The sequence below is a fragment of the Heptranchias perlo genome, chromosome 44 (genome assembly GCF_035084215.1).
Source record: "Heptranchias perlo isolate sHepPer1 chromosome 44, sHepPer1.hap1, whole genome shotgun sequence".
Taxonomy (NCBI): Eukaryota; Metazoa; Chordata; class Chondrichthyes; order Hexanchiformes; family Hexanchidae; genus Heptranchias; species Heptranchias perlo.
Window position 1 is genome coordinate 306,686 of NC_090368.1, and position 24,020 is coordinate 330,705.

At 50.4% G+C, this 24,020-nt stretch overlaps 1 protein-coding gene across 2 annotated transcripts in view; it reads left to right on the top strand.

The window, feature by feature from the left end:
- The window catches only part of thbs3a (thrombospondin 3a), a 57,905-nt gene that overhangs the window by 21,359 nt on the left and 12,526 nt on the right, over positions 1–24,020 (top strand). The window contains exons 7-15 of one of the 2 annotated variants that reach the window (XM_067975810.1): positions 1,638–1,786; positions 3,152–3,292; positions 4,399–4,476; positions 5,668–5,820; positions 8,863–8,973; positions 11,349–11,456; positions 12,149–12,308; positions 13,411–13,529; positions 23,203–23,255. In XM_067975810.1, coding sequence (XP_067831911.1) covers positions 1,638–1,786; positions 3,152–3,292; positions 4,399–4,476; positions 5,668–5,820; positions 8,863–8,973; positions 11,349–11,456; positions 12,149–12,308; positions 13,411–13,529; positions 23,203–23,255 — 1,072 coding nt within the window. The remainder of the gene's footprint in view (positions 1–1,637; positions 1,787–3,151; positions 3,293–4,398; positions 4,477–5,667; positions 5,821–8,862; positions 8,974–11,348; positions 11,457–12,148; positions 12,309–13,410; positions 13,530–23,202; positions 23,256–24,020) is intronic. The other variant, XM_067975811.1, reaches the window with a different exon arrangement.

Genomic DNA, 24,020 nt, shown 5'->3' on the forward strand with positions numbered 1-24,020 from the left:
GACCCCCAGGATGTTGATGGTGGGGGATTTGGCAATGGTAATGCAAATTGAATGTCAAGGGGAGGTGGTTAGACTCTCTCTCGTTGGAGATGGTCATTGCCTGGCACTTGTCTGGTGCGAATGTTACTTGCCACTTATCAGCCCAAGCCTGGATGTTGTCCAGGTCTTGCTGCATGCGGGCTCGGACTGCTTCATTATTTGAGGGGTTGCGAATGGAACTGAACACTGTGCAATCATCAGCGAACATCCCCATTTCTGACCTTATGATGGAGGGAAGGTCATTGATGAAGCAGCTGAAGATGGTTAGGCCTAGGACACTGCCCTGAGGAACTCCTGCAGCAATGTCCTGGGGCTGAGATGATTGGCCTCCAACAACCACAACCATCTTCCTTTGTGCTAAGTATGACTCCAGCCACTGGAGAGTTTTCCCCCTGATTCCCATTGACTTCAATTTTACTAGGGCTCCTTGGTGCCACACTCGGTTAGATACTGCCTTGATGTCAAGGGCAGTCACTCTCACCTCACCTCTGTAATTCAGCTCTTTTGTCCATTGACCAAGGCTGTATTGAGGTCTGGAGCCGAGTGTGTACAATGGGAGTGAATGGGAAGGGGTTTGTTCCATTGGGATTCTGTACAATGGGAGTGAATGGGAAGGGGTTTGATCCATTGGGATTCTATACAGTGGGAGTGAATGGGAATGGGTTTGATCATTGGGATTCTGTGCAATGGGAGTGAATGGGAAGGGGTTTGATCATTGGGATTCTGTGCAATGAGAGTGAATGGGAAGGGGTTTGGTCCATTGGGATTCTGTACCATGGGAGTGAATGGGAAGGGGTTTGGTCTATTTGAATTCTGTACAATGGAAGCGAATGGGAAGGGGTTTGATCCATTGGGATTCTGTACAATGGGAGTGAATGGGAAGGGGTTTGGTCCATTGGGATTCTGTACAATGGAAGCAAATGGAAAGGGGTTTGGTCCATTGGGATTCTGTACAATGGGAAGGGGTTTGATCCATTGGGATTCTGTATAGCGCAACTAAATGGGAAGGGGTTTTGATCCATTGGGATTCTGTACAATGGGAGTGAATGGAAAGGGGTTTGATCCATTTGGATTGTGTACAATGAGAGTGAATGGGAAGGGGTTTGATCCATTTGGATTGTGTGCAATGGGAGTGAATGGGAAGGGGCTTGATCCATTGGGATTCTGTATAGCGCAACTAAATGGGAAGGGGTTTTGATCCATTGGGATTCTGTACAATGGGAGTGAATGGGATGGGGTTTGATCCATTGGGATTCTGTACAATGGGAGTGAATGGGAAGGATTTTGATCCATTGGGATTCTGTACAATGGGAGTGAATGGGAAGGGGTTTGATCCATTGGGATTCTGTACAATGGGAGTTGAATGGGAAGGGATTTGGTCCATTGGGATTCTGTACAATGGGAGTGAATGGGAAGGGGTTTGATCCATTGGGATTGTGTGCAATGGGAGTGAATGGGAAGGGGTTTGATCCATTGGGATTGTGTGCAATGGGAATGAATGGGAAGGGGTTTGATCCATTGGGATTCTGTACAATAGGGGTAAGCAGGAAGGGATTTGGTCCATTTTTTTTACAAAGCCTCTTTCATTCCTTAAAAAGGATTTCATGACCATCGCTCCAAGTGCGATCCCAATCCCTGTTTTGAAGGTGTGGAATGTATGGAGACTTACGAATACCCAGGTTACCGCTGTGGACCATGTCCGGAGGGTTTCACGGGAAACGGCACACGCTGTACCGATATTGATGAGGTCTGAAATTAATATTAAATAGTAATATATTCATCACATATATAGAACAACAGATACCCGGGAGTGAGTTACAGGCTGGAATCTAATCGAGGGGTTCGGGGGGTTTATATATAGAACAACAGATACCCGGGAGTGAGTTACAGGCTGGAATCTAATCGAGGGGTTCGGGGGGGTTTATATATAGAATAACAGATACCCGGGAGTGAGTTACAGGCTGGAATCTAATCGAGGGGTTCGGGGGGTTTATATATAGAATAACAGATACCCGGGAGTGAGTTACAGGCTGGAATCTAATCGAGGGGTTCAGGGGGTTTATATACAGAATAACAGATACCCGGGAGTGAGTTACAGACTGGAATCTAATCGAGGGGTTTATATATAGAATAACAGATACCCGGGAGTGAGTTACAGGCTGGAATCTAATTGAGGGGTTCGGGGGGGGTTTATATATAGAATAACAGATACCCGGGAGTGAGTTACAGGCTGGAATCTAATCGAGGGGTTCGGGGGGTTTATATATAGAATAACAGATACCCGGGAGTGAGTTACAGACTGGAATCTAATCGAGGGGTTCGGAGGGTTGAAATATAGAACAACAGATACCCGGGAGTGAGTTACAGACGGGAATCTAATCGAGGGGTTCGGGGGGTTTATATATAGAATAACAGATACCCGGGAGTGAGTTACAGGCTGGAATCTAATCGAGGGGTTCGGGGGGGTTTATATATAGAATAACAGATACCCGGGAGTGAGTTACAGGCTGGAATCTAATCGAGGGGTTCAGGGGGTTTATATATAGAATAACAGATACCCGGGAGTGAGTTACAGACTGGAATCTAATCGAGGGGTTCGGAGGGTTGAAATAGAGAACAACAGATACCCGGGAGTGAGTTACAGACGGGAATCTAATCGAGGGGTTCGGGGGGTTTATATATAGAATAACAGATACCCGCGAGTGAGTTACAGGCTGGAATCTAATCGAGGGGTTCGGGGGGTTTATATATAGAATAACAGATACCCGCGAGTGAGTTACAGACTGGAATCTAATCGAGGGGTTCGGGGGGGTTATATATAGAATAACAGATACCCGGGAGAGAGTTACAGGCTGGAATCTAATCAGGGGGTTCGGGGGGTTTATATATCGAATAACAGATACCCGGGATGTGGTCTAATGAATATTCTACATATCTTGCACTGAGCCATCAAAAAACAACTTCAACTTGTAATAATTGCGATGTTACCCCGAGGAGCGATAGTTTAGCAGCTGATCCTTGGAGTGGCTTGTGATGTAACTGCCTGTTATAGGGGAGAGTGTGTTCAGTGTTTGTGTTGGGTAATATTCTGGCTGTGTTCATTGTTTTTCAGTGCACCTTTGCCAATCCCTGCTTCTCGGGATCCAAATGTATAAATGCAGTGCCGGGATTCCGGTGTGAGTCTTGCCCCCCAGGGTACAGAGGGACCATCGTAGCTGGTGTCGGGGTGGGTTATGCAAAGACCATGAAACAGGTAAGCAAGAAAGCAGAACGTCAATGAACCGTAGGCAGAGAGCGAACATGACAAGGCAAGTCCCGGGCTCTGTGGGCAGTGTGTGAGAATGGACTGAATCCCTCTCCCTAGTTCAGGGGGTCCCGGGCTCTGTGGGCAGTGTGTGAGAATGGACTGAATCCCTCTCCCTAGTTCAGGGGGTGAGGGGGGGTCCAGTCACTATTGTGTGTTTTAGCTGTGTAATCAGGTTCTGATCTGCACTTTTTCCAATTGATTAATTCGGGCTCGGTGTCCTTTCATCACGGGATAATTAAGGACTATTGACTAGTGTATTGCGAACCCAACAATGAAGGGTGGAGCTGATCAGTTTCTGGATAATAAAACAGGATGAGAAAGTGAGCTGAAGGTGGGAAAAGTGAGCAGGACGAATTGGGTTCACATTAAAAATGGATAAAGAGAAAAAGGAACTGAAAGGTAATGGACTGCAAATCAGATTAATTGGTTGGAAAAAGTGGCAGATCAAAGAGGCAATCGGCAGGAGGTGATATTTAAATGTGAGATGGATAAGTTAAAGATTCAATATGTTGGGACTAGTAATCCAGTAATTCGAGGCTGACAGTCCATCGATAGCAAGGGTACAGCAAAATAAAGTGTAAAACAGAAAGAAATGGTTGAGTGTGTGCTTGGGATTCGCAACCCCCCTCCCATGGAGTTTAGTTCTCCATTCAGAACTACAGACACCAACAGTCTGCAGTGATTAATACCACAGGAATCCACTCCTGTTTCACATCAACAAACAAATCCATGAGGACAAGAGTATCAAGTGGTTTCGAGGCCTGCAGTAGGATTCCCACTGCTTCCCACAGTGTCCAGGCCCAGTATGGGGGCAGGTCTCTGATCAGAGTCCCCTTGGACCACGTGAATGGTCCAGGGAGGACAAACAGGGCCATCTCACTCCTCACCAGTACCTGAGTCTGTCTGGCTCTACAGGATAATCTGGTCTATCGTTCTCACTTGTGAAAACGATACTTGTATATAAAATATTCATTTTGCTTTTGTCATTGACTAGGCCCAGAATCCTCAGGCTGTGATGTGATATTGTGACAGAAGCTGTCTCTCCCTTTCAGGTGTGCTCAGACATTGATGAATGTAATGATGGGAGTAACGGTGGTTGCATTACAAACTCAATCTGCACAAATACAATGGTAAGTGGTCAGAATCCTGGAGCTGGGTTCCTGGCCATGCTGTTGGCTCACTGAGTAACGGCATGGCTCATCCCAGGGTCAGTCACTAATCTCAGCTGGTGCAGCACTAGGGTGAAAATTCAAGCACTGCGACTGGTGTTGAGTGATTCCTGCTGGTAAGTGTAGGTGGGAACATCACCGATTACCAATTGAATTCCCGTCCATCAGTTCAGCAGTGGTGATGGGACCGATTAAATTCCTGTCCGTCAGTGGTGATGGGACTGATTAAATTCCTGTCCGTCAGTGGTGATGGGACTGATTAAATTCCTGTCCGTCAGTGGTGATGGGACCGATTAAATTCCCATCCATCGGCTCAGCAGCAATGATAGGACCGATTGAATTCACTCTATTGCTACCACTGTGAACACTGGACAAGATAAAGCTCAGTAGTGATGCCTCTGTGGTTGAACAGCATTCAGACATTCAATGGTCTCACACATGAGGAATAGTCTGTGGAACTGTAATCTAGTGAGAGTCACTGTCCTCAGCTGATATAAAGCTTCTGTTAGAAACTGGGTCCAAAGCCCGTTTCATTTAGAGAGTCCCCTCATGTCATTGTGTTGGTAATAACCCCTGGGTATTTAGAGAGTCCCCTCATGTCATTGTGATGGTACTAACCCCTGGGTATTTAGAGAGTCCCCTCATGTCATTGTGATGGTAATAACCCCTGGGTATTTAGAGAGTCCCCTCATGTCATTGTGTTGGTACTAACCCCTGGGTATTTAGAGAGTCCCCTCATGTCATTGTGATGGTACTAACCCCTGGGTATTTAGAGAGTCCCCTCATGTCATTGTGATGGTAATAACCCCTGGGTATTTAGAGAGTCCCCTCATGTCATTGTGTTGGTACTAACCCCTGGGTATTTAGAGAGTCCCCTCATGTCATTGTGATGGTAATAACCCCTGGGTATTTAGAGAGTCCCCTCATGTCATTGTGATGGTAATAACCCCTGGGTATTTAGAGAGTCCCCTCATGTCATTGTGATGGTAATAACCCCTGGGTATTTAGAGAGTCCCCTCATGTCATTGTGATGGTAATAACCCCTGGGTATTTAGAGAGTCCCCTCATGTCATTGTGATGGTAATAACCCCTGGGTATTTAGAGAGTCCCCTCGTGTCATTGTGTTGGTACTAACCCTGTTTCTTTGGGCAGGGTTCGTTTAAATGTGGTCCATGCCGGAGTGGGTTTGTTGGGAACCAGACATCAGGCTGCCTTCACAGGAAGTCCTGTAGCAGTGCCATCTTCAACCCATGCGATGTCAATGCCCAGTGTGCTATCGAGCGGAACAGGGAGGTGTCCTGCCATGTGAGTTTTCCTTCCAGCAATGAAAAGATCCATAATTAGCAAATTACTCTTCATAAGACCAATCCCATTCGATTCCATGACAAGGGTCTGGTTTTTGGGAGATCAAATTCAGTTGGTTTTGTCATTTTGTAAGAGTTTCCGTATTATATGAATCATATTCAATAATTGGGTATCAGTCATCAAACTATCGGAGTCTGGAACAACTACTGATCTTCAGACTCCAGGTTAATCCTTTGCGGTTCAAAACCTGCATCCTGTTGATCTCCTTTGAAGTTGTTTTTCTGACAGACTCCAGCACACTTTGTACATATCGAGCTGACAAGGGGTGAACTGAGGGTCTCGCAGTCTATGGCCACATATCCCTGAGGCCTGATTCAGTCACTTGCTGCGTCACATGTGAAAACGACACGACAGAACAAACTCTTTCACATCAAAGCAACCAAGCTGTTAATTGAAGAAAGCAACCGTTTGATTTTATTGATCAAAGGACACAGCCAGACCCTCACTCTCCCACAGTCTCACTGTGGACGGTTGGACCCTCACTCTCCCACAGTCTCACTGTGGACTGTTGGACCCTCACTTTCCCACAGTCTCACTGTGGACTGTTGGACCCTCATTCTCCCACAGTCTCACTGTGGACTGTTGGACCCTCATTCTCCCACAGTCTCACTGTGGACGGTTAGACCCTCACTCTCAGACAGTCTCACTGTGGACTGTTGGACCCTCACTCTCCCACAGTCTCACTGTGGGCTGTTGGACCCTCACTCTCAGACAGTCTCACTGTGGACGGTTAGACCCTCACTCTCCCACAGTCTCACTGTGGACTGTTAGCCCCTCACTTTCCCACAGTCTCACTGTGGACGGTTAGACCCTCACTCTCCCACAGTCTCACTGTGGACTGTTAGACCCTCACTCTCCCACAGTCTCACTGTGGACTGTTAGACCCTCACTCTCCCACAGTCTCACTGTGGACGGTTAGACCCTCACTCACAGACAGTCTCACTGTGGACTGTTGGACCCTCACTCTCCCACAGTCTCACTGTGGGCTGTTGGACCCTCACTCTCAGACAGTCTCACTGTGGACTGTTGGACCCTCACTCTCCCACAGTCTCACTGTGGGCTGTTGGACCCTCACTCTCAGACAGTCTCACTGTGGACGGTTAGACCCTCACTCTCCCACAGTCTCACTGTGGACGGTTAGACCCTCACTCTCAGACAGTCTCACTGTGGACTGTTGGACCCTCACTCTCCCACAGTCTCACTGTGGGCTGTTGGACCCTCACTCTCAGACAGTCTCACTGTGGACGGTTAGACCCTCACTCTCCCACAGTCTCACTGTGGACGGTTAGACCCTCACTCTCAGACAGTCTCACTGTGGACTGTTGGACCCTCACTCTCCCACAGTCTCACTGTGGGCTGTTGGACCCTCACTCTCAGACAGTCTCACTGTGGACGGTTAGACCCTCATTCTCCCACAGTCTCACTGTGGACAGTTAGACCCTCACTCTCCCACAGTCTCACTGTGGACGGTTAGACCCTCACTCTCAGACAGTCTCACTGTGGACTGTTGGACCCTCACTCTCCCACAGTCTCACTGTGGGCTGTTGGACCCTCACTCTCAGACAGTCTCACTGTGGACGGTTAGACCCTCATTCTCCCACAGTCTCACTGTGGACGGTTAGACCCTCACTCTCAGACAGTCTCACTGTGGACTGTTGGACCCTCACTCTCCCACAGTCTCACTGTGGACGGTTAGACCCTCACTCTCAGACAGTCTCACTGTGGACTGTTGGACCCTCACTCTCCCACAGTCTCACTGTGGACGGTTAGACCCTCACTCTCCCACAGTCTCACTGTGGACTGTTAGACCCTCACTTTCCCACAGTCTCACTGTGGACTGTTGGACCCTCACTCTCCCACAGTCTCACTGTGGGCTGTTGGACCCTCACTCTCCCACAGTCTCACTGTGGGCTGTTGGACCCTCACTCTCCCACAGTCTCACTGTGGGCTGTTGGACCCTCACTCTCAGACAGTCTCACTGTGGGCTGTTGGACCCTCACTCTCCCACAGTCTCACTGTGGACGGTTAGACCCTCACTCTCCCACAGTCTCACTGTGGGCTGTTGGACCCTCACTCTCCCACAGTCTCACTGTGGACGGTTAGACCCTCACTCTCAGACAGTCTCACTGTGGGCTGTTGGACCCTCACTCTCCCACAGTCTCACTGTGGGCTGTTGGACCCTCACTCTCCCACAGTCTCACTGTGGACTGTTAGACCCTCACTCTCAGACAGTCTCACTGTGGACTGTTGGACCCTCACTCTCAGACAGTCTCACTGTGAACTGTTGGACCCTCACTCTCCCACAGTCTCACTGTGGACGGTTAGACCCTCACTCTCAGACAGTCTCACTGTGGACTGTTGGACCCTCACTCTCCCACAGTCTCACTGTGGGCTGTTGGACCCTCACTCTCCCACAGTCTCACTGTGGGCTGTTGGACCCTCACTCTCCCACAGTCTCACTGTGGACGGTTAGACCCTCACTCTCAGACAGTCTCACTGTGGACTGTTGGACCCTCACTCTCCCACAGTCTCACTGTGGACGGTTGGACCCTCACTCTCCCACAGTCTCACTGTGGACTGTTGGACCCTCACTCTCCCACAGTCTCACTGTGGACTGTTGGACCCTCACTCTCCCACAGTCTCACTGTGGACTGTTGGCCCCTCACTCTCCCACAGTCTCACTGTGGACTGTTAGCCCCTTACTCACAGACAGTCTCACTGTGGACTGTTGGCCCCACCAGTTGTTTTGTTCAGTTTTGGGCTTGAAATATTGGTACAGGCCGGGGTTTGTGGCGTATCAAAGCCGGGAGGTTGAGGCTGAGACCTACAGCTCTGGCTGCAGGAGGTTTTTGGGCCGATGCGAGGTGCCTCTTCTCTGTGGGAGTGTGTCTGTACAGTTCTCTGCGGTGAGAGCCATGAGCAGAGCGGGGCTGTCACGGCCATTGTGTCCCCATCTCTCACTATGATTCTTTTCCACCACAGTGCAACGTTGGCTGGGCTGGGAATGGCTACGTGTGTGGGCTGGACACTGATATCGATGGTTACCCAGACCATGACCTGCCCTGTATCGATAATCACCGTCACTGTAAGAAGGTGAGCATTCACAGGATCATCAGAAGGGGAAAGTCAGTCATCCACCTCAGAATTGATGAAAGAGCTGGCACAGGCACGATGGGCCAAATGGCCTCCTTCTGTGCTGTGTCATTCTATGAGTACTCACTGTTGTTATGTAGGTAAACATGGAACAGCGAATGAATGACTGACCAGATAACCTGTTTCATGGTGTTGGTTATGGAATGTTGACTAAACGCTGGAAGGATTCCCCACTCCTCTGAATAGTACCACAGCATATTTTGGGTCCACCTGAACAGGTAGACACCTCCGATTAATGTCTCATCCAAAAGGCAGCACCTCCGACAGTGCGGCGCTCCCTCAGTACCGACCCTCCGACAGTGCGGCGCTCCCTCAGTACCGCCCCTCCGACAGTGCGGCGCTCCCTCAGTACCGCCCCTCCGACAGTGCGGCGCTCCCTCAGTACCGACCCTCCGACAGTGCGGCGCTCCCTCAGTACCGACCCTCCGACAGTGCGGCGCTCCCTCAGTACCGCCCCTCCGACAGTGCGGCGCTCCCTCAGTACCGCCCCTCCGACAGTGCGGCGCTCCCTCAGTACCGCCCCTCCGACAGTGCGGCGCTCCCTCAGTACCGCCCCTCCGACAGTGCGGCGCTCCCTCAGTACCGCCCCTCCGACAGTGCGGCGCTCCCTCAGTACCGACCCTCCGACAGTGCGGCGCTCCCTCAGTACCGCCCCTCCGACAGTGCGGCGCTCCCTCAGTACCGCCCCTCCGACAGTGCGGCGCTCCCTCAGTACCGCCCCTCCGACAGTGCGGCGCTCCCTCAGTACCGCCCCTCCGACAGTGCGGCGCTCCCTCAGTACCGCCCCTCCGACAGTGCGGCGCTCCCTCTGTACCGACCCTCCGAGAGTGCGGCGCTCCCTCAGTACCGACCCTCCGACAGTGCGGCGCTCCCTCAATACCGACCCTCCGACAGTGCGGCGCTCCCTCAGTACCGACCCTCCGACAGTGCGGCGCTCCCTCAGTACCGACCCTCCGACAGTGCGGCGCTCCCTCAGTACCGACCCTCCGACAGTGCGGCGCTCCCTCAGTACCGACCCTCCGACAGTGCGGCGCTCCCTCAGTACCGACCCTCCGACAGTGCGGCGCTCCCTCAGTACCGACCCTCCGACAGTGCGGCGCTCCCTCAGTACCGACCCTCCGACAGTGCGGCGCTCCCTCAGTACCGACCCTCCGACAGTGCGGCGCTCCCTCAGTACCGACCCTCCGACAGTGCGGCGCTCCCTCAGTACCGACCCTCCGACAGTGCGGCGCTCCCTCAGTACCGACCCTCCGACAGTGCGGCGCTCCCTCAGTACCGCCCCTCCGACAGTGCGGCGCTCCCTCAGTACCGCCCCTCCGACAGTGCGGCGCTCCCTCAGTACCGCCCCTCCGACAGTGCGGCGCTCCCTCAGTACCGCCCCTCCGACAGTGCGGCGCTCCCTCAGTACCGCCCCTCCGACAGTGCGGCGCTCCCTCAGTACCGCCCCTCCGACAGTGCGGCGCTCCCTCAGTACCGCCCCTCCGACAGTGCGGCGCTCCCTCAGTACCGACCCTCCGACAGTGCGGCGCTCCCTCAGTACCGACCCTCCGACAGTGCGGCGCTCCCACAGTACCGACCCTCCGACAGTGCGGCGCTCCCTCAGTACCGCCCCTCCGACAGTGCGGCGCTCCCTCAGTACCGCCCCTCCGACAGTGCGGCGCTCCCTCAGTACCGCCCCTCCGACAGTGCGGCGCTCCCTCAGTACCGCCCCTCCGACAGTGCGGCGCTCCCTCAGTACCGACCCTCCGACAGTGCGGCGCTCCCTCAGTACCGACCCTCCGACAGTGCGGCGCTCCCTCAGTACCGACCCTCCGACAGTGCGGCGCTCCCTCAGTACCGACCCTCCGACAGTGCGGCGCTCCCTCAGTACCGACCCTCCGACAGTGCGGCGCTCCCTCAGTACCGACCCTCCGACAGTGCAGCGCTCCCTCAGTACCGACCCTCCGACAGTGCGGCGCTCCCTCAGTACCGCCCCTCCGACAGTGCGGCGCTCCCTCAGTACCGACCCTCCGACAGTGCGGCGCTCCCTCAATATGGCACTGAAGTTTAACCCAGACTCTGTACTCAGGTCTGTAGTGGTGACACAGAAACAGGAGCACTGCTAATTGAACCATGTCATTGATCTCTGCCTCAGTTAAACTGTTCGAACAGGTCGAGAAATTTCGAAAGGGTGTGAATCGGAAATTAAGCAGTGGAACTTTCCAAGTGCTGGGTTCCTGGGTGTGTCATAAAGTGTTTTTATCCTGGAGGATTGTCCCTGCTGCCCCTTCACTTTAGTATTCACCTGTTTGAGGTTTCTTTCTGTCTCCCCCCAGGATAATTGCAGGTATACCCCCAACTCTGGGCAAGAGGATGCTGACAACGATAATGTGGGCGATCAGTGCGACAACGACGCTGATGGGGACGGGATCAAGAATGTGGAGGTTTGAACCAATAACCAAAGGAGATCCAGTGTTCCCCAACCTGTGCTGGGGCCTGGAGCTTTGGAACAAAGACATTGACATGCCTTGTATCCCCGTGCTGTCCTCGACCCAGTCCCCTGGGAGCAGGACTCGGGGTGGGGGGAGTGATGGACTGGAGCACGACGCCTGTTCCCCATTCAATCATCCTTGGTTTACTTTTAACCGAAGCAAATTCCCAATTATCTGCCCGTTTCCATTGTGTTCCAGAGCCCCTGGCCGAGAATCACTGTTCCATAGCTGTGATTGGCTGGACAATTTTCAAGCATTACTGATCTCACACCCACTACTAAGTCTCTGCCTCGTGAACATCAAATCACAGCCAGAGACAAAAGGAAAGAACTTGCATTTATATCGTGCTTTTCACATCCTCAGGACGTTCCAAAGCGATTTACAGCCAAAGACATTCTTTTGAAGTGTAGTCACTGTTGTAACGTAGGAAACGCAGCAGCTAATCTGCGCACAGCAAGATCCCACAAACAGCAATGAGATAAATGACCAGATAATCTGCTTTAGTGATAGTGATTGAGGGATAAATATGAGCCAGGACACCAGGAGAACTTCCCTGCTCTTCAAATAATGCCATGGGATCTTCCTGTCTGGAAGCACAGTCCAGATAAGGGTCTGAAGTAAACCATAAACATCTCCTTTTACAGGATAACTGCAGACTGGTTCACAACAAGGACCAGCAGAACTCCGACACAGACTCGTTCGGGGACGCCTGTGACAATTGTCCCAATGTTCCCAACAACAGTCAAAAGGACACGGACAGTAATGGGGAGGGAGATGCCTGTGACAACGACATCGATGGAGATGGTAAATAGAGTTTCATACACTCACTGATCTCCCAACACCCTCACACACACTCACTCACACCCTCACACACACTCACTCACACCCTCACTCACACCCTCACTCACCCTCACTCACACCCTCACTCACACCCTCACTCACACCCTCACTCACACCCTCACTCACACCCTCACTCACACACTCACTCACACACTCACTCACTCACACACACCCCCACTCCCCGATCTCCCAACACCCTCACACACACTCACACTCACACACACACTCACCCACACACACACTCACCCCCACACTCACCCTCCGATCTCCCAACACCCACTCACACACACACACTCACACACACACACTCACCCCCACACTCACTCACCCTCACACACACTCACCCTCACACACACTCACCCCCACACACACACACTCACCGATCTCCCAACACCCACTCACACTCACCCCCACACACACACACTCACCCCCACCCACACACTCACTCACCCACACACTCACCCCCACCCACACACTCACTCACCCACACACTCACTCACCCACACCCACACTCACTCACACTCACCCCCACACACACTCACTCACTCACCCCCACACTCACTCACACACTCACACACACTCACCCCCCCACACACACACACACTCACTCACACCCACACACACACCCACACATTCACCCCCACACACTCACTCACTCACACTCCCCTCCCCCCAAAGCCCAGGGAACTCCGCCCGCCCCCTTCCCCCAAACCCCAGGGAACTCTGCCCCCCCCCCCCAAACCCCAGGGAACTCTGCCCGCCCCCCTCCCCCCAAACCCCAGGGAACTCTGCCCCCCTCCCCGAACCCCAGGGAACTCCGCCCCCCTCCCCCCAAACCCCAGGGAACTCCGCCCGCCCCCCTCCCCCCAAACCCCAGGGAACTCCGCCCGCCCCCCTCCCCCCAAACCCCAGGGAACTCCACCCGCCCCCCTCCCCCCAAACCCCAGGGAACTCCGCCCGCCCCCCCTCCCCCCAAACACCAGGGAACTCCACCACCTTGAACCCTGCTCTCCTTACCTGTCTGGTGTTTGTGTGGACATTGCCATTCTCTTTATTACTTTTCCAGGTATTCCCAATGTTTTGGACAATTGCGGCAGTGTTCCAAACCCTCTGCAAACAGACAGAGATGGAGATGGAGTAGGAGATGCGTGTGACAGCTGTCCCGAAATGAGTAATCCCACACAGGTACTGCTCACTTCCCTCCATAATCTGATTGTAAATAAATGTTGTCTTTTGATGTAAACAATAAAATACCTGCAGCACAATCTGGATCCTCCCCGAGGATCGGCGTCCGCGATCGGGATCCTCCCCGAGGATCGGCGTCCGCATCAAGGAGAATTCCAGTTTATTCCTGGGGGTGAACTCTATTCCTTTCTGTATTGGAGCCACAGTAACGGCTCCCCAACTCCTCAGTCTGTGCCGAGTTACCTGAGAGAAAACCTCAGCCAGAGTTCCAGCTCCTGATCGCCAGCCAGTGATTCCTGCTGGAAAATGCATGTGTGGATTTCAATGGCACGATCAGGCTCGACTGTGACTCCACCATGGTTGAATATCCGACTGTTACTGACTAGTCACACACAGGAAGAACAGCTACTTGGGTTCGGTATTGTGGGGAGGAGGTGAACCCTGTTAGAAGCAAACTACATCAAGAGACTAACACAGTCAGCAGAGGAGGGGGAGAATTGGGCAATGATGGGGGATAAAACACTTCACTAGTTGGCAGTTTTAGGAACAAAAAGCGGCCATTCAGCCCCTCGAGCCTGTTCCACTGTTCAGTTAGATCACGGCTGATCTCGATCTTAACTCCATCCACCCGCCTTGGTTCCGTAATCCTTAATCCCCTTAAAATCTATCAATCTCAGTTTAGAAGTTTTTAATTGACCCCCAGCCTCAGCAGCTTTTTGGGGGAGAGAGTTCCAGATTCCCACTCCCCTTTGTGTGAAGAAATGCTTCCTGACATCACCCCTGAACGGCCGAGCTCTAATTTTAAGGTTCTGCCCCCTTGTTCTGGATTCTCCCACCAGAGGAAATAGTTTCTCTCTATCTACCCTATCAAATCCTTTAATCATCTTAAACACCTTAATTAGATCACCTCATAATCTTATAAATTCGAAGGAATACAAGCCCAGTCTGTGTGCCTGTCCTCATAATTTAACCCTTTTAGCCCCGGTATCATTCTGGTAAATCTGTGCTGCACCCCCTCTCTAAGGTCAATATATCCTTCCTGAGGTGCGGTGCCCAGAACTGAACGCAGTATCTCCAGATGGGGTCTGACCCGAGCTCTGTACAGCTGGAACATAAGTCCACCCCTTTGTATTCCAGCCCTCTTGAGATAAAGGCCAATGTTCCTTTAGCCTTTTAAATTATTTTTTGTACCTGTCCACCAGCTTTTATCATATAGGCATTTGGTAAGGTCCCACATAAGAGGCTGTTAGCTAAGATAGAAGCCCATGGAATCGAGGGAAAAGTACGGACTTGGTTAGGAAGTTGGCTGAGCGAAAGGTGACAGAGAGTAGGGATAATGGGTAAGTACTCACATTGACAGGATGTGACTAGTGGAGTCCCGCAGGGATCTGTCTTGGGGCCTTAATTATTCACAATATTTATTAACGACTTAGATGAAGACATAGAAAGTCTCATATCCAAGTTTGCCGATGACACAAAGATTGGTGGCATTGTAAGCAGTGTAGATGAAAACATAAAATTACAATGCGATATTGATAGATTAGATGAATGGGCAAAACTGTGGCAAATGGAATTCAATATAGACAAATGTGAGGTCATCCACTTTGGATCAAAAAAGGATAGAACAGGGTACTTTCGAAATGGTAAAAAGTTAAAAACAGTGGATGTCCAAAGGGACTCAGAGGTTCAGGTATATAGATCATTGAAGTGTCATGAACAGGTGCAGAAAATAATCAATAAGGCTAATGGAATGCTGGCCTTTATATCTAGAGGACTGGAGTACAAGGGGGCAGAAGTTATGCTGCAGCTGTACAAAACCCTGGATAGACCGCATCTGGAGTACTGTGAGCAGTTCTGGGCACCGCACCTTCGGAAGGACATATTGGCCTTGGAGGGAGTGCAGCGAAGGTTTACTAGAATGATACCCGGTCTTCAAGGGTTAAGTTACGAGGAGAGATGACACAAATTGGGGTTGTATTCTCTGGAGTTTCGAAGGTTAAGGGGTGATCTGATCGAAGTTTATAAGATATTAAGGGGAACAGATAGGGTGGATAGAGAGAAACTATTTCCGCTGGTTGGGGATTCTAGGAGTAGGGGGCACAGTCTAAAAATTAGAGCCAGACCTTTCAGGAGCGAGATTAGAAAACATTTCTACACATAAAGGGTGGTAGAAGTTTGGAACTCTCTTCTGCAAACGGCAATTGATACTAGCTCAATTGCTAAATTTAAATCTGAGATAGATAGCTTTTTGGCAACCAAAGGTATTAAGGAATATGGGCCAAAGGCAGGTATATGGAGTTAGATCACAGATCAGCCATGATCTGTGGAGGAAGCACTGAGGGTAGCAAGGGCACAAAATGTACTCTGGGTGGGGGACTTCAATGTCCATCACCAAGAGTGGCTCGGTAGCACCACTACTGACCGAGCTGGCCGAGTCCTGAAGGACATAGCTGCTAGACTGGGCCTGCGGCAGGTGGTGAGCGAACCAACACGAGGGAAAAACTTACTTGACCTCGTCCTCACCAATCTACCTGTCGCAAATGCATCTGTCCGTGACAGTATTGGTAGGAGTGACCACCGCACAGTCCTCGTGGAGATGAAATCCCGTCTTCGCACTGAGGACACCATCCAACGTGTTGTGTGGCACTACCACCGTGCTAAATGGGATAGATTCAGAACAGATCGAGCAGCTCAAAACTGGGCATCCATGAGGCGCTGTGGGCCGTCAGCAGTAGCAGAATTGTATTCCAGCACAATCTGTAACCTCATGGCCCGGCATATTCCTCACTCTACCATTACCAACAAGCCAGGGGATCAACCCTGGTTCAATGAGGAGTGTAGAAGAGCATGCCAGGAGCAGCACCAGGCGTACCTAAAAATGAGGTGCCAACCTGGTGAAGCTACAATTCAGGACGACATGCATGCTAAACAGAGCTAAGCGATTCCACAACCAACGGATCAGATCAAAGCTCTGCAGTCCTGCCACATCCAGTCGTGAATGGTGGTGGACAATTAAACAACTAACGGGAGGAGGAGGCGCTGCAAACATCCCCATTCTCAATGATGGCGGAGTCCAGCACGTGAGTGCAAAAGACAAGGCCGAAGCGTTTGCAACCATCTTCAGCCAGAAGTGCCGAGTGGATGATCCATCTCAGCCTCCTCCCGATATCCCCACCATCACGGAAGCCAGTCTTCGGCCAATTCGATTCACTCCACGTGATATCAAGAAACGGCTGAGTGCACTGGATACAGCAAAGGCTATGGGCCCCGACAACATCCCAGCTGTAGTGCTGAAGTCTTGTGCTCCAGAACTGGCTGCGCCTCTAGCCAAGCTGTTCCAGTACAGCTACAACACTGGCATCTACCCGACAATGTGGAAAATTGCCCAGGTATGTCCTGTCCACAAAAAGCAGGACAAATCCAATCCGGCCAATTACCGCCCCATCAGTCTACTCTCAATCATCAGCAAAGTGATGGAAGGTGTCGTCGACAGTGCTATCAAGCGGCACTTACTCACCAGTAACCTGCTCACCGATACTCAGTTTGGGTTCCGCCAGGACCACTCGGCTCCAGACCTCATTACAGCCTTGGTCCAAACATGGACAAAAGAGCTGAATTCCAGAGGTGAGGTGAGAGTGACTGCCCTTGACATCAAGGCAGCATTTGACCGAGTGTGGCACCAAGGAGCCCTAGTAAAATTGAAGTCAATGGGAATCAGGGGGAAAACTCTCCAGTGGCTCGAGTCATACCTAGCACAAAGGATGATGGTAGTGGTTGTTGGAGGCCAATCATCTCAGCCATTGCTGCAGGAGTTCCTCAGGGCAGTGTCCTAGGCCCAACCATCTTCAGCTGCTTCATCAATGACCTTCCCTCCATCATAAGGTCAGAGATGGGGATGTTCGCTGATGACTGCACAGTGTTCAGTTCCATTCGCAACCCCTCAGATAATGAAGCAGTCCGAGCCCGCATGCAGCAAGACCTGGACAACATCCAGGCTTGGGCTCATAAGTGGCAAGTAACATTCGCGCCAGACAAGTGCCAGGCAATGACCATCTCCAACAAGAGAGAGTCTAACCACCTCCCCTTGACATTCAACGGCATTACCATCGCCGAATCCCCCACCATCAACATCCTGGGGGTCACCATTGACCAGAAACTTAACTGGACCAGCCATATAAATACTGTGGCTACGAGAGCAGGTCAGAGGCTGGGTATTCTGTGGCGAGTGACTCACCTCCTGACTCCCCAAAGCCTTTCCACCATCTACAAGGCACAAGTTAGGAGTGTGATGGAATACTCTCCACTTGCCTGGATGAGTGCAGCTCCAACAACACTCAAGAAGCTCGACACCATCCAAGATAAAGCAGCCCGCTTGATTGGCACCCCATCCACCACCCTAAACATTCACTCCCTTCACCACCGGCACACTGTGGCTGCAGTGTGTACCATCCACAGGATGCACTGCAGCAACTCGCCAGGGCTTCTTCGACAGCACCTCCCAAACCCGCGACCTCTACCACCTAGAAGGACAAGAGCAGCAGGCGCATGGGAACAACACCACCTGCACATTCCCCTCCAAGTCACACACCATCCTGACTTGGAAATATATCGCCGTTCCTTCATTGTCGCTGGGTCAAAATCCTGGAACTCCCTTCCGAACAGCACTGTGGGAGAACCGTCACCACACGGACTGCAGCGGTTCAAGAAGGCGGCTCACCACCACCTTCTCAAGGGCAATTAGGGATGGGCAATAAATGCTGGCCTCGCCAGCGAAGCCCACATCCCGTGAACGAATAAAAAAAAATTTAAAAAATCTTATCAAATGGCGGAGCAGGCTCGAAGGGCTGAATGGCCTACTCCTGTTCCTATGTTCCTCATGATACAGCACAGAAGGAGGCCATTCAGCCCATCAGGCCTGTGCCAGTTCTTTGAAAAAGGTAACAATTAGTCCCACTCCCCCCTGCTCTTCCCCCATAGCCCTCTATATTTTTACCCTTCAAGTATTTATCCAATTCCCTTTTTGAAAGTTACTATTGAATCTGCTTCCACCGCCCTTTCAGGCAGTGAATTCCAGATCAGAACCACTCGCTGTGTAAAAAAGTTTTTCCTCCTGTCACCTCTGGCTCTTTTGCCGATCACCTTAAATCCGTGTCCTCTGGTTACTGACCCTCCTGCCACTGGAAACAGTTTCTCCTTATTTACCCTATCAAAACCCGTGATTTCGAACTTTGTGATTTTGAACACCTCTAAGAGAAAAATCCCAGTTTCTCCAGTCTAGCCACATAACAGAAGTCCCTCATCCCTACAACCATTCTAGTAAATCTCTTCTGCACCTTCTCTTAAAGCCTTCAAATCCTTCCTGAAGTGTGGTGCCCAGAATTGGACACAATACTCCAGTTGGAGCCTAACCAGCATTTTATAAAGGTCAGGCATAACTTCCTTGCTTTTGTACGCTATGCCTCTATTTATAAAGCCATGGATCCCGTATGCCTTTTTAACCGCATTCTCAACTTGTCCTTCCACCTTCAAAGATTTGTGTATAGGAAACATAGGAACAGGAGTAGGCCATTCAGCCCCTTGAGCCTGCTCCACCATTTGATAAGATCATGGCTGATCTGTGATCTAACTCCATATACCTGCCTTTGGCCCATATCCCTTAATACCTTTGGTTGCCAAAAAGCTATCTATCTCACATTTAAATTTAGCAATTGAGCCAGTAACAATTGCCGTTTGTGGAAGAGAGTTCCAAACTTCTCCCACCCTTTGTGTGCAGAGATAGTGTGTATGTACACCCTCAGGTCTCTCTGTTCCTGCACCCCCTTTAGAATTGTACTATTTAATATATATTGCATCTCCACATTCTTCCTACCAAAATGTATCACTTTACAATTCTGCATTAAATTTCATCTGCCACATGTCTGCCCACATCACCAGTCTGTCTATGTCCTCCTGAAGTCTGTTACTATCTTCTTCATTGTTTACTACATTTTCCAGTTTCGTGTCATCTGCAAACTTTGAAATTATGCCCTGTATACCCAAGTCCAGTTTATATCAAAAAGAGCAGTGGTCCTATTACCGACCCCTGGGGAACACCACTTTATACTTCACTCCAATCTGAAAAACAACCGTTCACCACTACTCTCTGCTTTCTGTCCCGTAGCCAATTTCGTATCCACACAGCAACTGCCCCTTTAATCCCACGGGCTTTAATTTTGCTAACAAGTCTGTTAGGTGCTACTTTTATCAAACGCATTTTGAAAGTCCATATATACCACATCAACCGCACTACCCTCATCAGCCCTCTCCGTTACTTCAGTGATTTCTGGGCCCCTAAATTACTCTGCTCCTCCACAGTTCTTAGTTTCTCGCCATTTAGAAAATACTCTGATCTACCTTTCTTAGGTCCAAAGTGGATGACCTCACACTTTCTCACATTGAACTCCATCTACCCCAGTTTTGCCCACTCACTCAGTCTCTCAATGTCCCTTTGAAACTTTCTGCTCCCATCTACAATATTTACTGTCCCACCTAACTTAGTGTCATCAGTAAACTAGGATATATGGCTCTCCATTCCATCATCCAAGTTATTTATAAATATACTGAAAAGCTGAGGTCCCAGAACAGATCCCTGGGGGACACCACTAGTCACATCCTGCCAATTTGAGGACATATCCATTATCCCCACTCTCTGTCTCCGACCTCCTGACCAATTCCCTATCCAGCCCAACAGGTTGCCTCCAACATACATTCACATTTTTGTTAACAGTCTCTCATGTGGAACTTTGTCGAATGCCTTCTGGAAGTCCATATATATTTGCCCCTTTGTATTCAAAGGGGGAAAATTCCAGGTCTGTGTAATTTAATAAAGTTTTGTTTTAACAGAAACTGTCCTGTCCTCCATTCAAGGAAAATTCTGAGAGGGTCGTGTTTGGTGTCAAAATATAAGAAATAGGAGGAGGAGTAGGCCATTCGGCCCCTCGAGCCTGCTCCACCAGTCAATAAGATCATGGCCGATCTTTGACCTCAACTCCACTTTCCCGACCGATCCCCATATCCCTTGATTCCCTTAGAGTCCAAATATCCATCGATCTCAGTCTTGAATACACTGAACGACTCAGCATCCACAGTCCTCTGTGTGTGATGTTTGGGGAGATTGTGTTTGGTGTGTGATGTTAGGGGAGATTGTGTTTGGTGTGTGATGTTTGGGGAGATTGTGTTTGGTGTGTGATGTTTGGGGAGATTGTGTTTGGTGAGATTGTGTTTGGGGAGATTGTGTTTGGTGTGTGATGTTTGGGGAGATTGTGTTTGGTGTGTGATGTTTGGTGAGATTGTGTTTGGGGAGATTGTGTTTGGTGTGTGATGTTTGGGGAGATTGTGTTTGGTGTGTGATGTTTGGTGAGATTGTGTTTGGTGTGTGATGTTAGGGGAGATTGTGTTTGGTGTGTGATGTTTGGTGAGATTGTGTTTGGTGTGTGATGTTTGGGGAGATTGTGTTTGGGGAGATTGTGTTTGGGGAGATTGTGTTTGGTGAGATTGTGTTAGGGGAGATTGTGTTTGGTGTGTGATGTTTGGTGAGATTGTGTTAGGGGAGATTGTGTTTGGTGTGTGATGTTTGGGGAGATTGTGTTTGGGGAGATTGTGTTTGGTGTGTGATGTTTGGTGAGATTGTGTTTGGGGAGATTGTGTTTGGTGTGTGATGTTTGGGGAGATTGTGTTTGGTGTGTGATGTTTGGTGAGATTGTGTTTGGGGAGATTGTGTTTGGTGTGTGATGTTTGGGGAGATTGTGTTTGGGGAGATTGTGTTTGGGGAGATTGTGTTTGGTGTGTGATGTTTGGGGAGATTGTGTTTGGGGAGATTGTGTTTGGGGAGATTGTGTTTGGGGAGATTGTGTTTGGTGAGATTGTGTTTGGGGAGATTGTGTTTGGTGTGTGATGTTTGGGGAGATTGTGTTTGGTGTGTGATGTTTGGTGAGATTGTGTTTGGGGAGATTGTGTTTGGTGTGTGATGTTAGGGGAGATTGTGTTTGGGGAGATTGTGTTTGGTGTGTGATGTTTGGTGAGATTGTGTTTGGGGAGATTGTGTTTGGTGTGTGATGTTAGGGGAGATTGTGTTTGGGGAGATTGTGTTTGGTGTGTGATGTTTGGTGAGATTGTGTTTGGGGAGATTGTGTTTGGTGTGTGATGTTTGGTGAGATTGTGTTTGGGGAGATTGTGTTTGGTGTGTGATGTTTGGGGAGATTGTGTTTGGTGAGATTGTGTTTGGTGTGTGATGTTAGGGGAGATTGTGTTTGGCGTGTGATGTTTGGGGAGATTGTGTTTGGTGTGTGATGTTTGGTGAGATTGTGTTTGGCGTGTGATGTTTGGGGAGATTGTGTTTGGTGAGATTGTGTTTGGCGTGTGATGTTTGGTGAGATTGTGTTTGGCGTGTGATGTTTGGTGAGATTGTGTTTGGTGAGATTGTGTTTGGCGTGTGATGTTTGGGGAGATTGTGTTTGGCGTGTGATGTTTGGGGAGATTGTGTTTGGTGTGTGATGTTTGGTGAGATTGTGTTTGGCGTGTGATGTTTGGGGAGATTGTGTTTGGTGTGTGATGTTTGGTGAGATTGTGTTTGGCGTGTGATGTTTGGGGAGATTGTGTTTGGCGTGTGATGTTTGGGGAGATTGTGTTTGGTGTGTGATGTTTGGGGAGATTGTGTTTGGTGTGTGATGTTTGGGGAGATTGTGTTTGGTGTGTGATGTTTGGGGAGATTGTGTTTGGTGTGTGATGTTTGGGGAGATTGTGTTTGGTGTGTGATGTTTGGGGAGATTGTGTTTGGTGTGTGATGTTTGGGGAGATTGTGTTTGGTGTGTGATGTTTGGGGAGATTGTGTTTGGTGTGTGATGTTTGGGGAGATTGTGTTTGGGAGATTGTGTTTGGGGAGATTGTGTTTGGTGTGTGATGTTTGGTGAGATTGTGTTTGGGGAGATTGTGTTTGGTGAGATTGTGTTTGGTGTGTGATGTTTGGTGAGATTGTGTTTGGTGTGTGATGTTTGGGGAGATTGTGTTTGGGGAGATTGTGTTTGGTGTGTGATGTTTGGTGAGATTGTGTTTGGGGAGATTGTGTTTGGTGTGTGATGTTTGGGTGATTGTGTTTGGGGAGATTGTGTTTGGGGAGATTGTGTTTGGGGAGATTGTGTTTGGTGTGTGATATTAGGGGAGATTGTGTTTGGGGAGATTGTGTTTGGTGTGTGATGTTTGGTGAGATTGTGTTTGGGGAGATTGTGTTTGGTGTGTGATGTTTGGTGAGATTGTGTTTGGCGTGTGATGTTTGGGGAGATTGTGTTTGGGTGTGATGTTTGGGGAGATTGTGTTTGGTGTGTGATGTTTGGGGAGATTGTGTTTGGTGTGTGATGTTTGGTGAGATTGTGTTTGGAGTGTGATGTTTGGGGAGATTGTGTTTGGCGTGTGATGTTTGGGGAGATTGTGTTTGGTGTGTGATGTTTGGGGAGATTGTGTTTGGTGAGATTGTGTTTGGTGTGTGATGTTTGGGGAGATTGTGTTTGGTGTGTGATGTTTGGGGAGATTGTGTTTGGTGAGATTGTGTTTGGGGAGATTGTGTTTGGTGTGTGATGTTAGGGAAGGGTTGTCCGATGTGCCCTGCATTAACCTGTGTGTGTTTGAACCCTCTCTGCAGACTGATGCAGATGACGACCTGGTGGGCGATGCATGTGACAATAATCAGGATGGGTAGGTTGCTCTGTCCTCACCTCCACCCACTCACAACTTGTGCCCACTGTGAACACACACTCACTCACTCTCTCTGTCCTGGCTGCCTGGGGTTATATGTACGACCCACTGCCGTCCTGAACCTCACCAAATAGAGAGCATTCAATCTGTGCGGGAAGCTGACCCCAGCTGCAATAACCGACCTGCGTATCAGTGGGTTTGGGATTGAAAACTCCAGAGGGGTTCGTGCTCCTGGCCGTTATCCAGTGACGAGTCTGGGTGTCAGGCGCGGCCACGGTCAAGCTCAACTGTGATGCCCCTTGTGGTTGAATACCCTGCCGACATTCACTGCCCAGCGAGAGGCAAGATCTTCACACAGTTGCAAGCTTGCTGTCCTCACCTACTGACACTTACTTTAACACAATAATCTGCATTTACCCCGAGACATCGCGCTCCAAACCTTCCCCCCACATTTCAATCCTGTGCATAACTTAACAACTCACACCCCCCCCCCCAAACTATATCCCCTAACCCCCCCCCCCGACCAAGTCGTGAACCTGTCTTCCATGTACCCGCCCCCCCCCCCAGACCCTCGGTCGTGTCCCCGGCCCCCCCCCCCCCCCGACCCTCGGTCGTGTCCCCGCCCCCCCCCCAGACCCTCGGTCGTGTCCCCGCCCCCCCCCCCCCCCCCCAGACCCTCGGTCGTGTCCCCACCCCCCCCCCCCCCCAGACCCTCGGTCATGTCCCCACCCCCCCCCCCCCCCCCCAGACCCTCGGTCGTGTCCC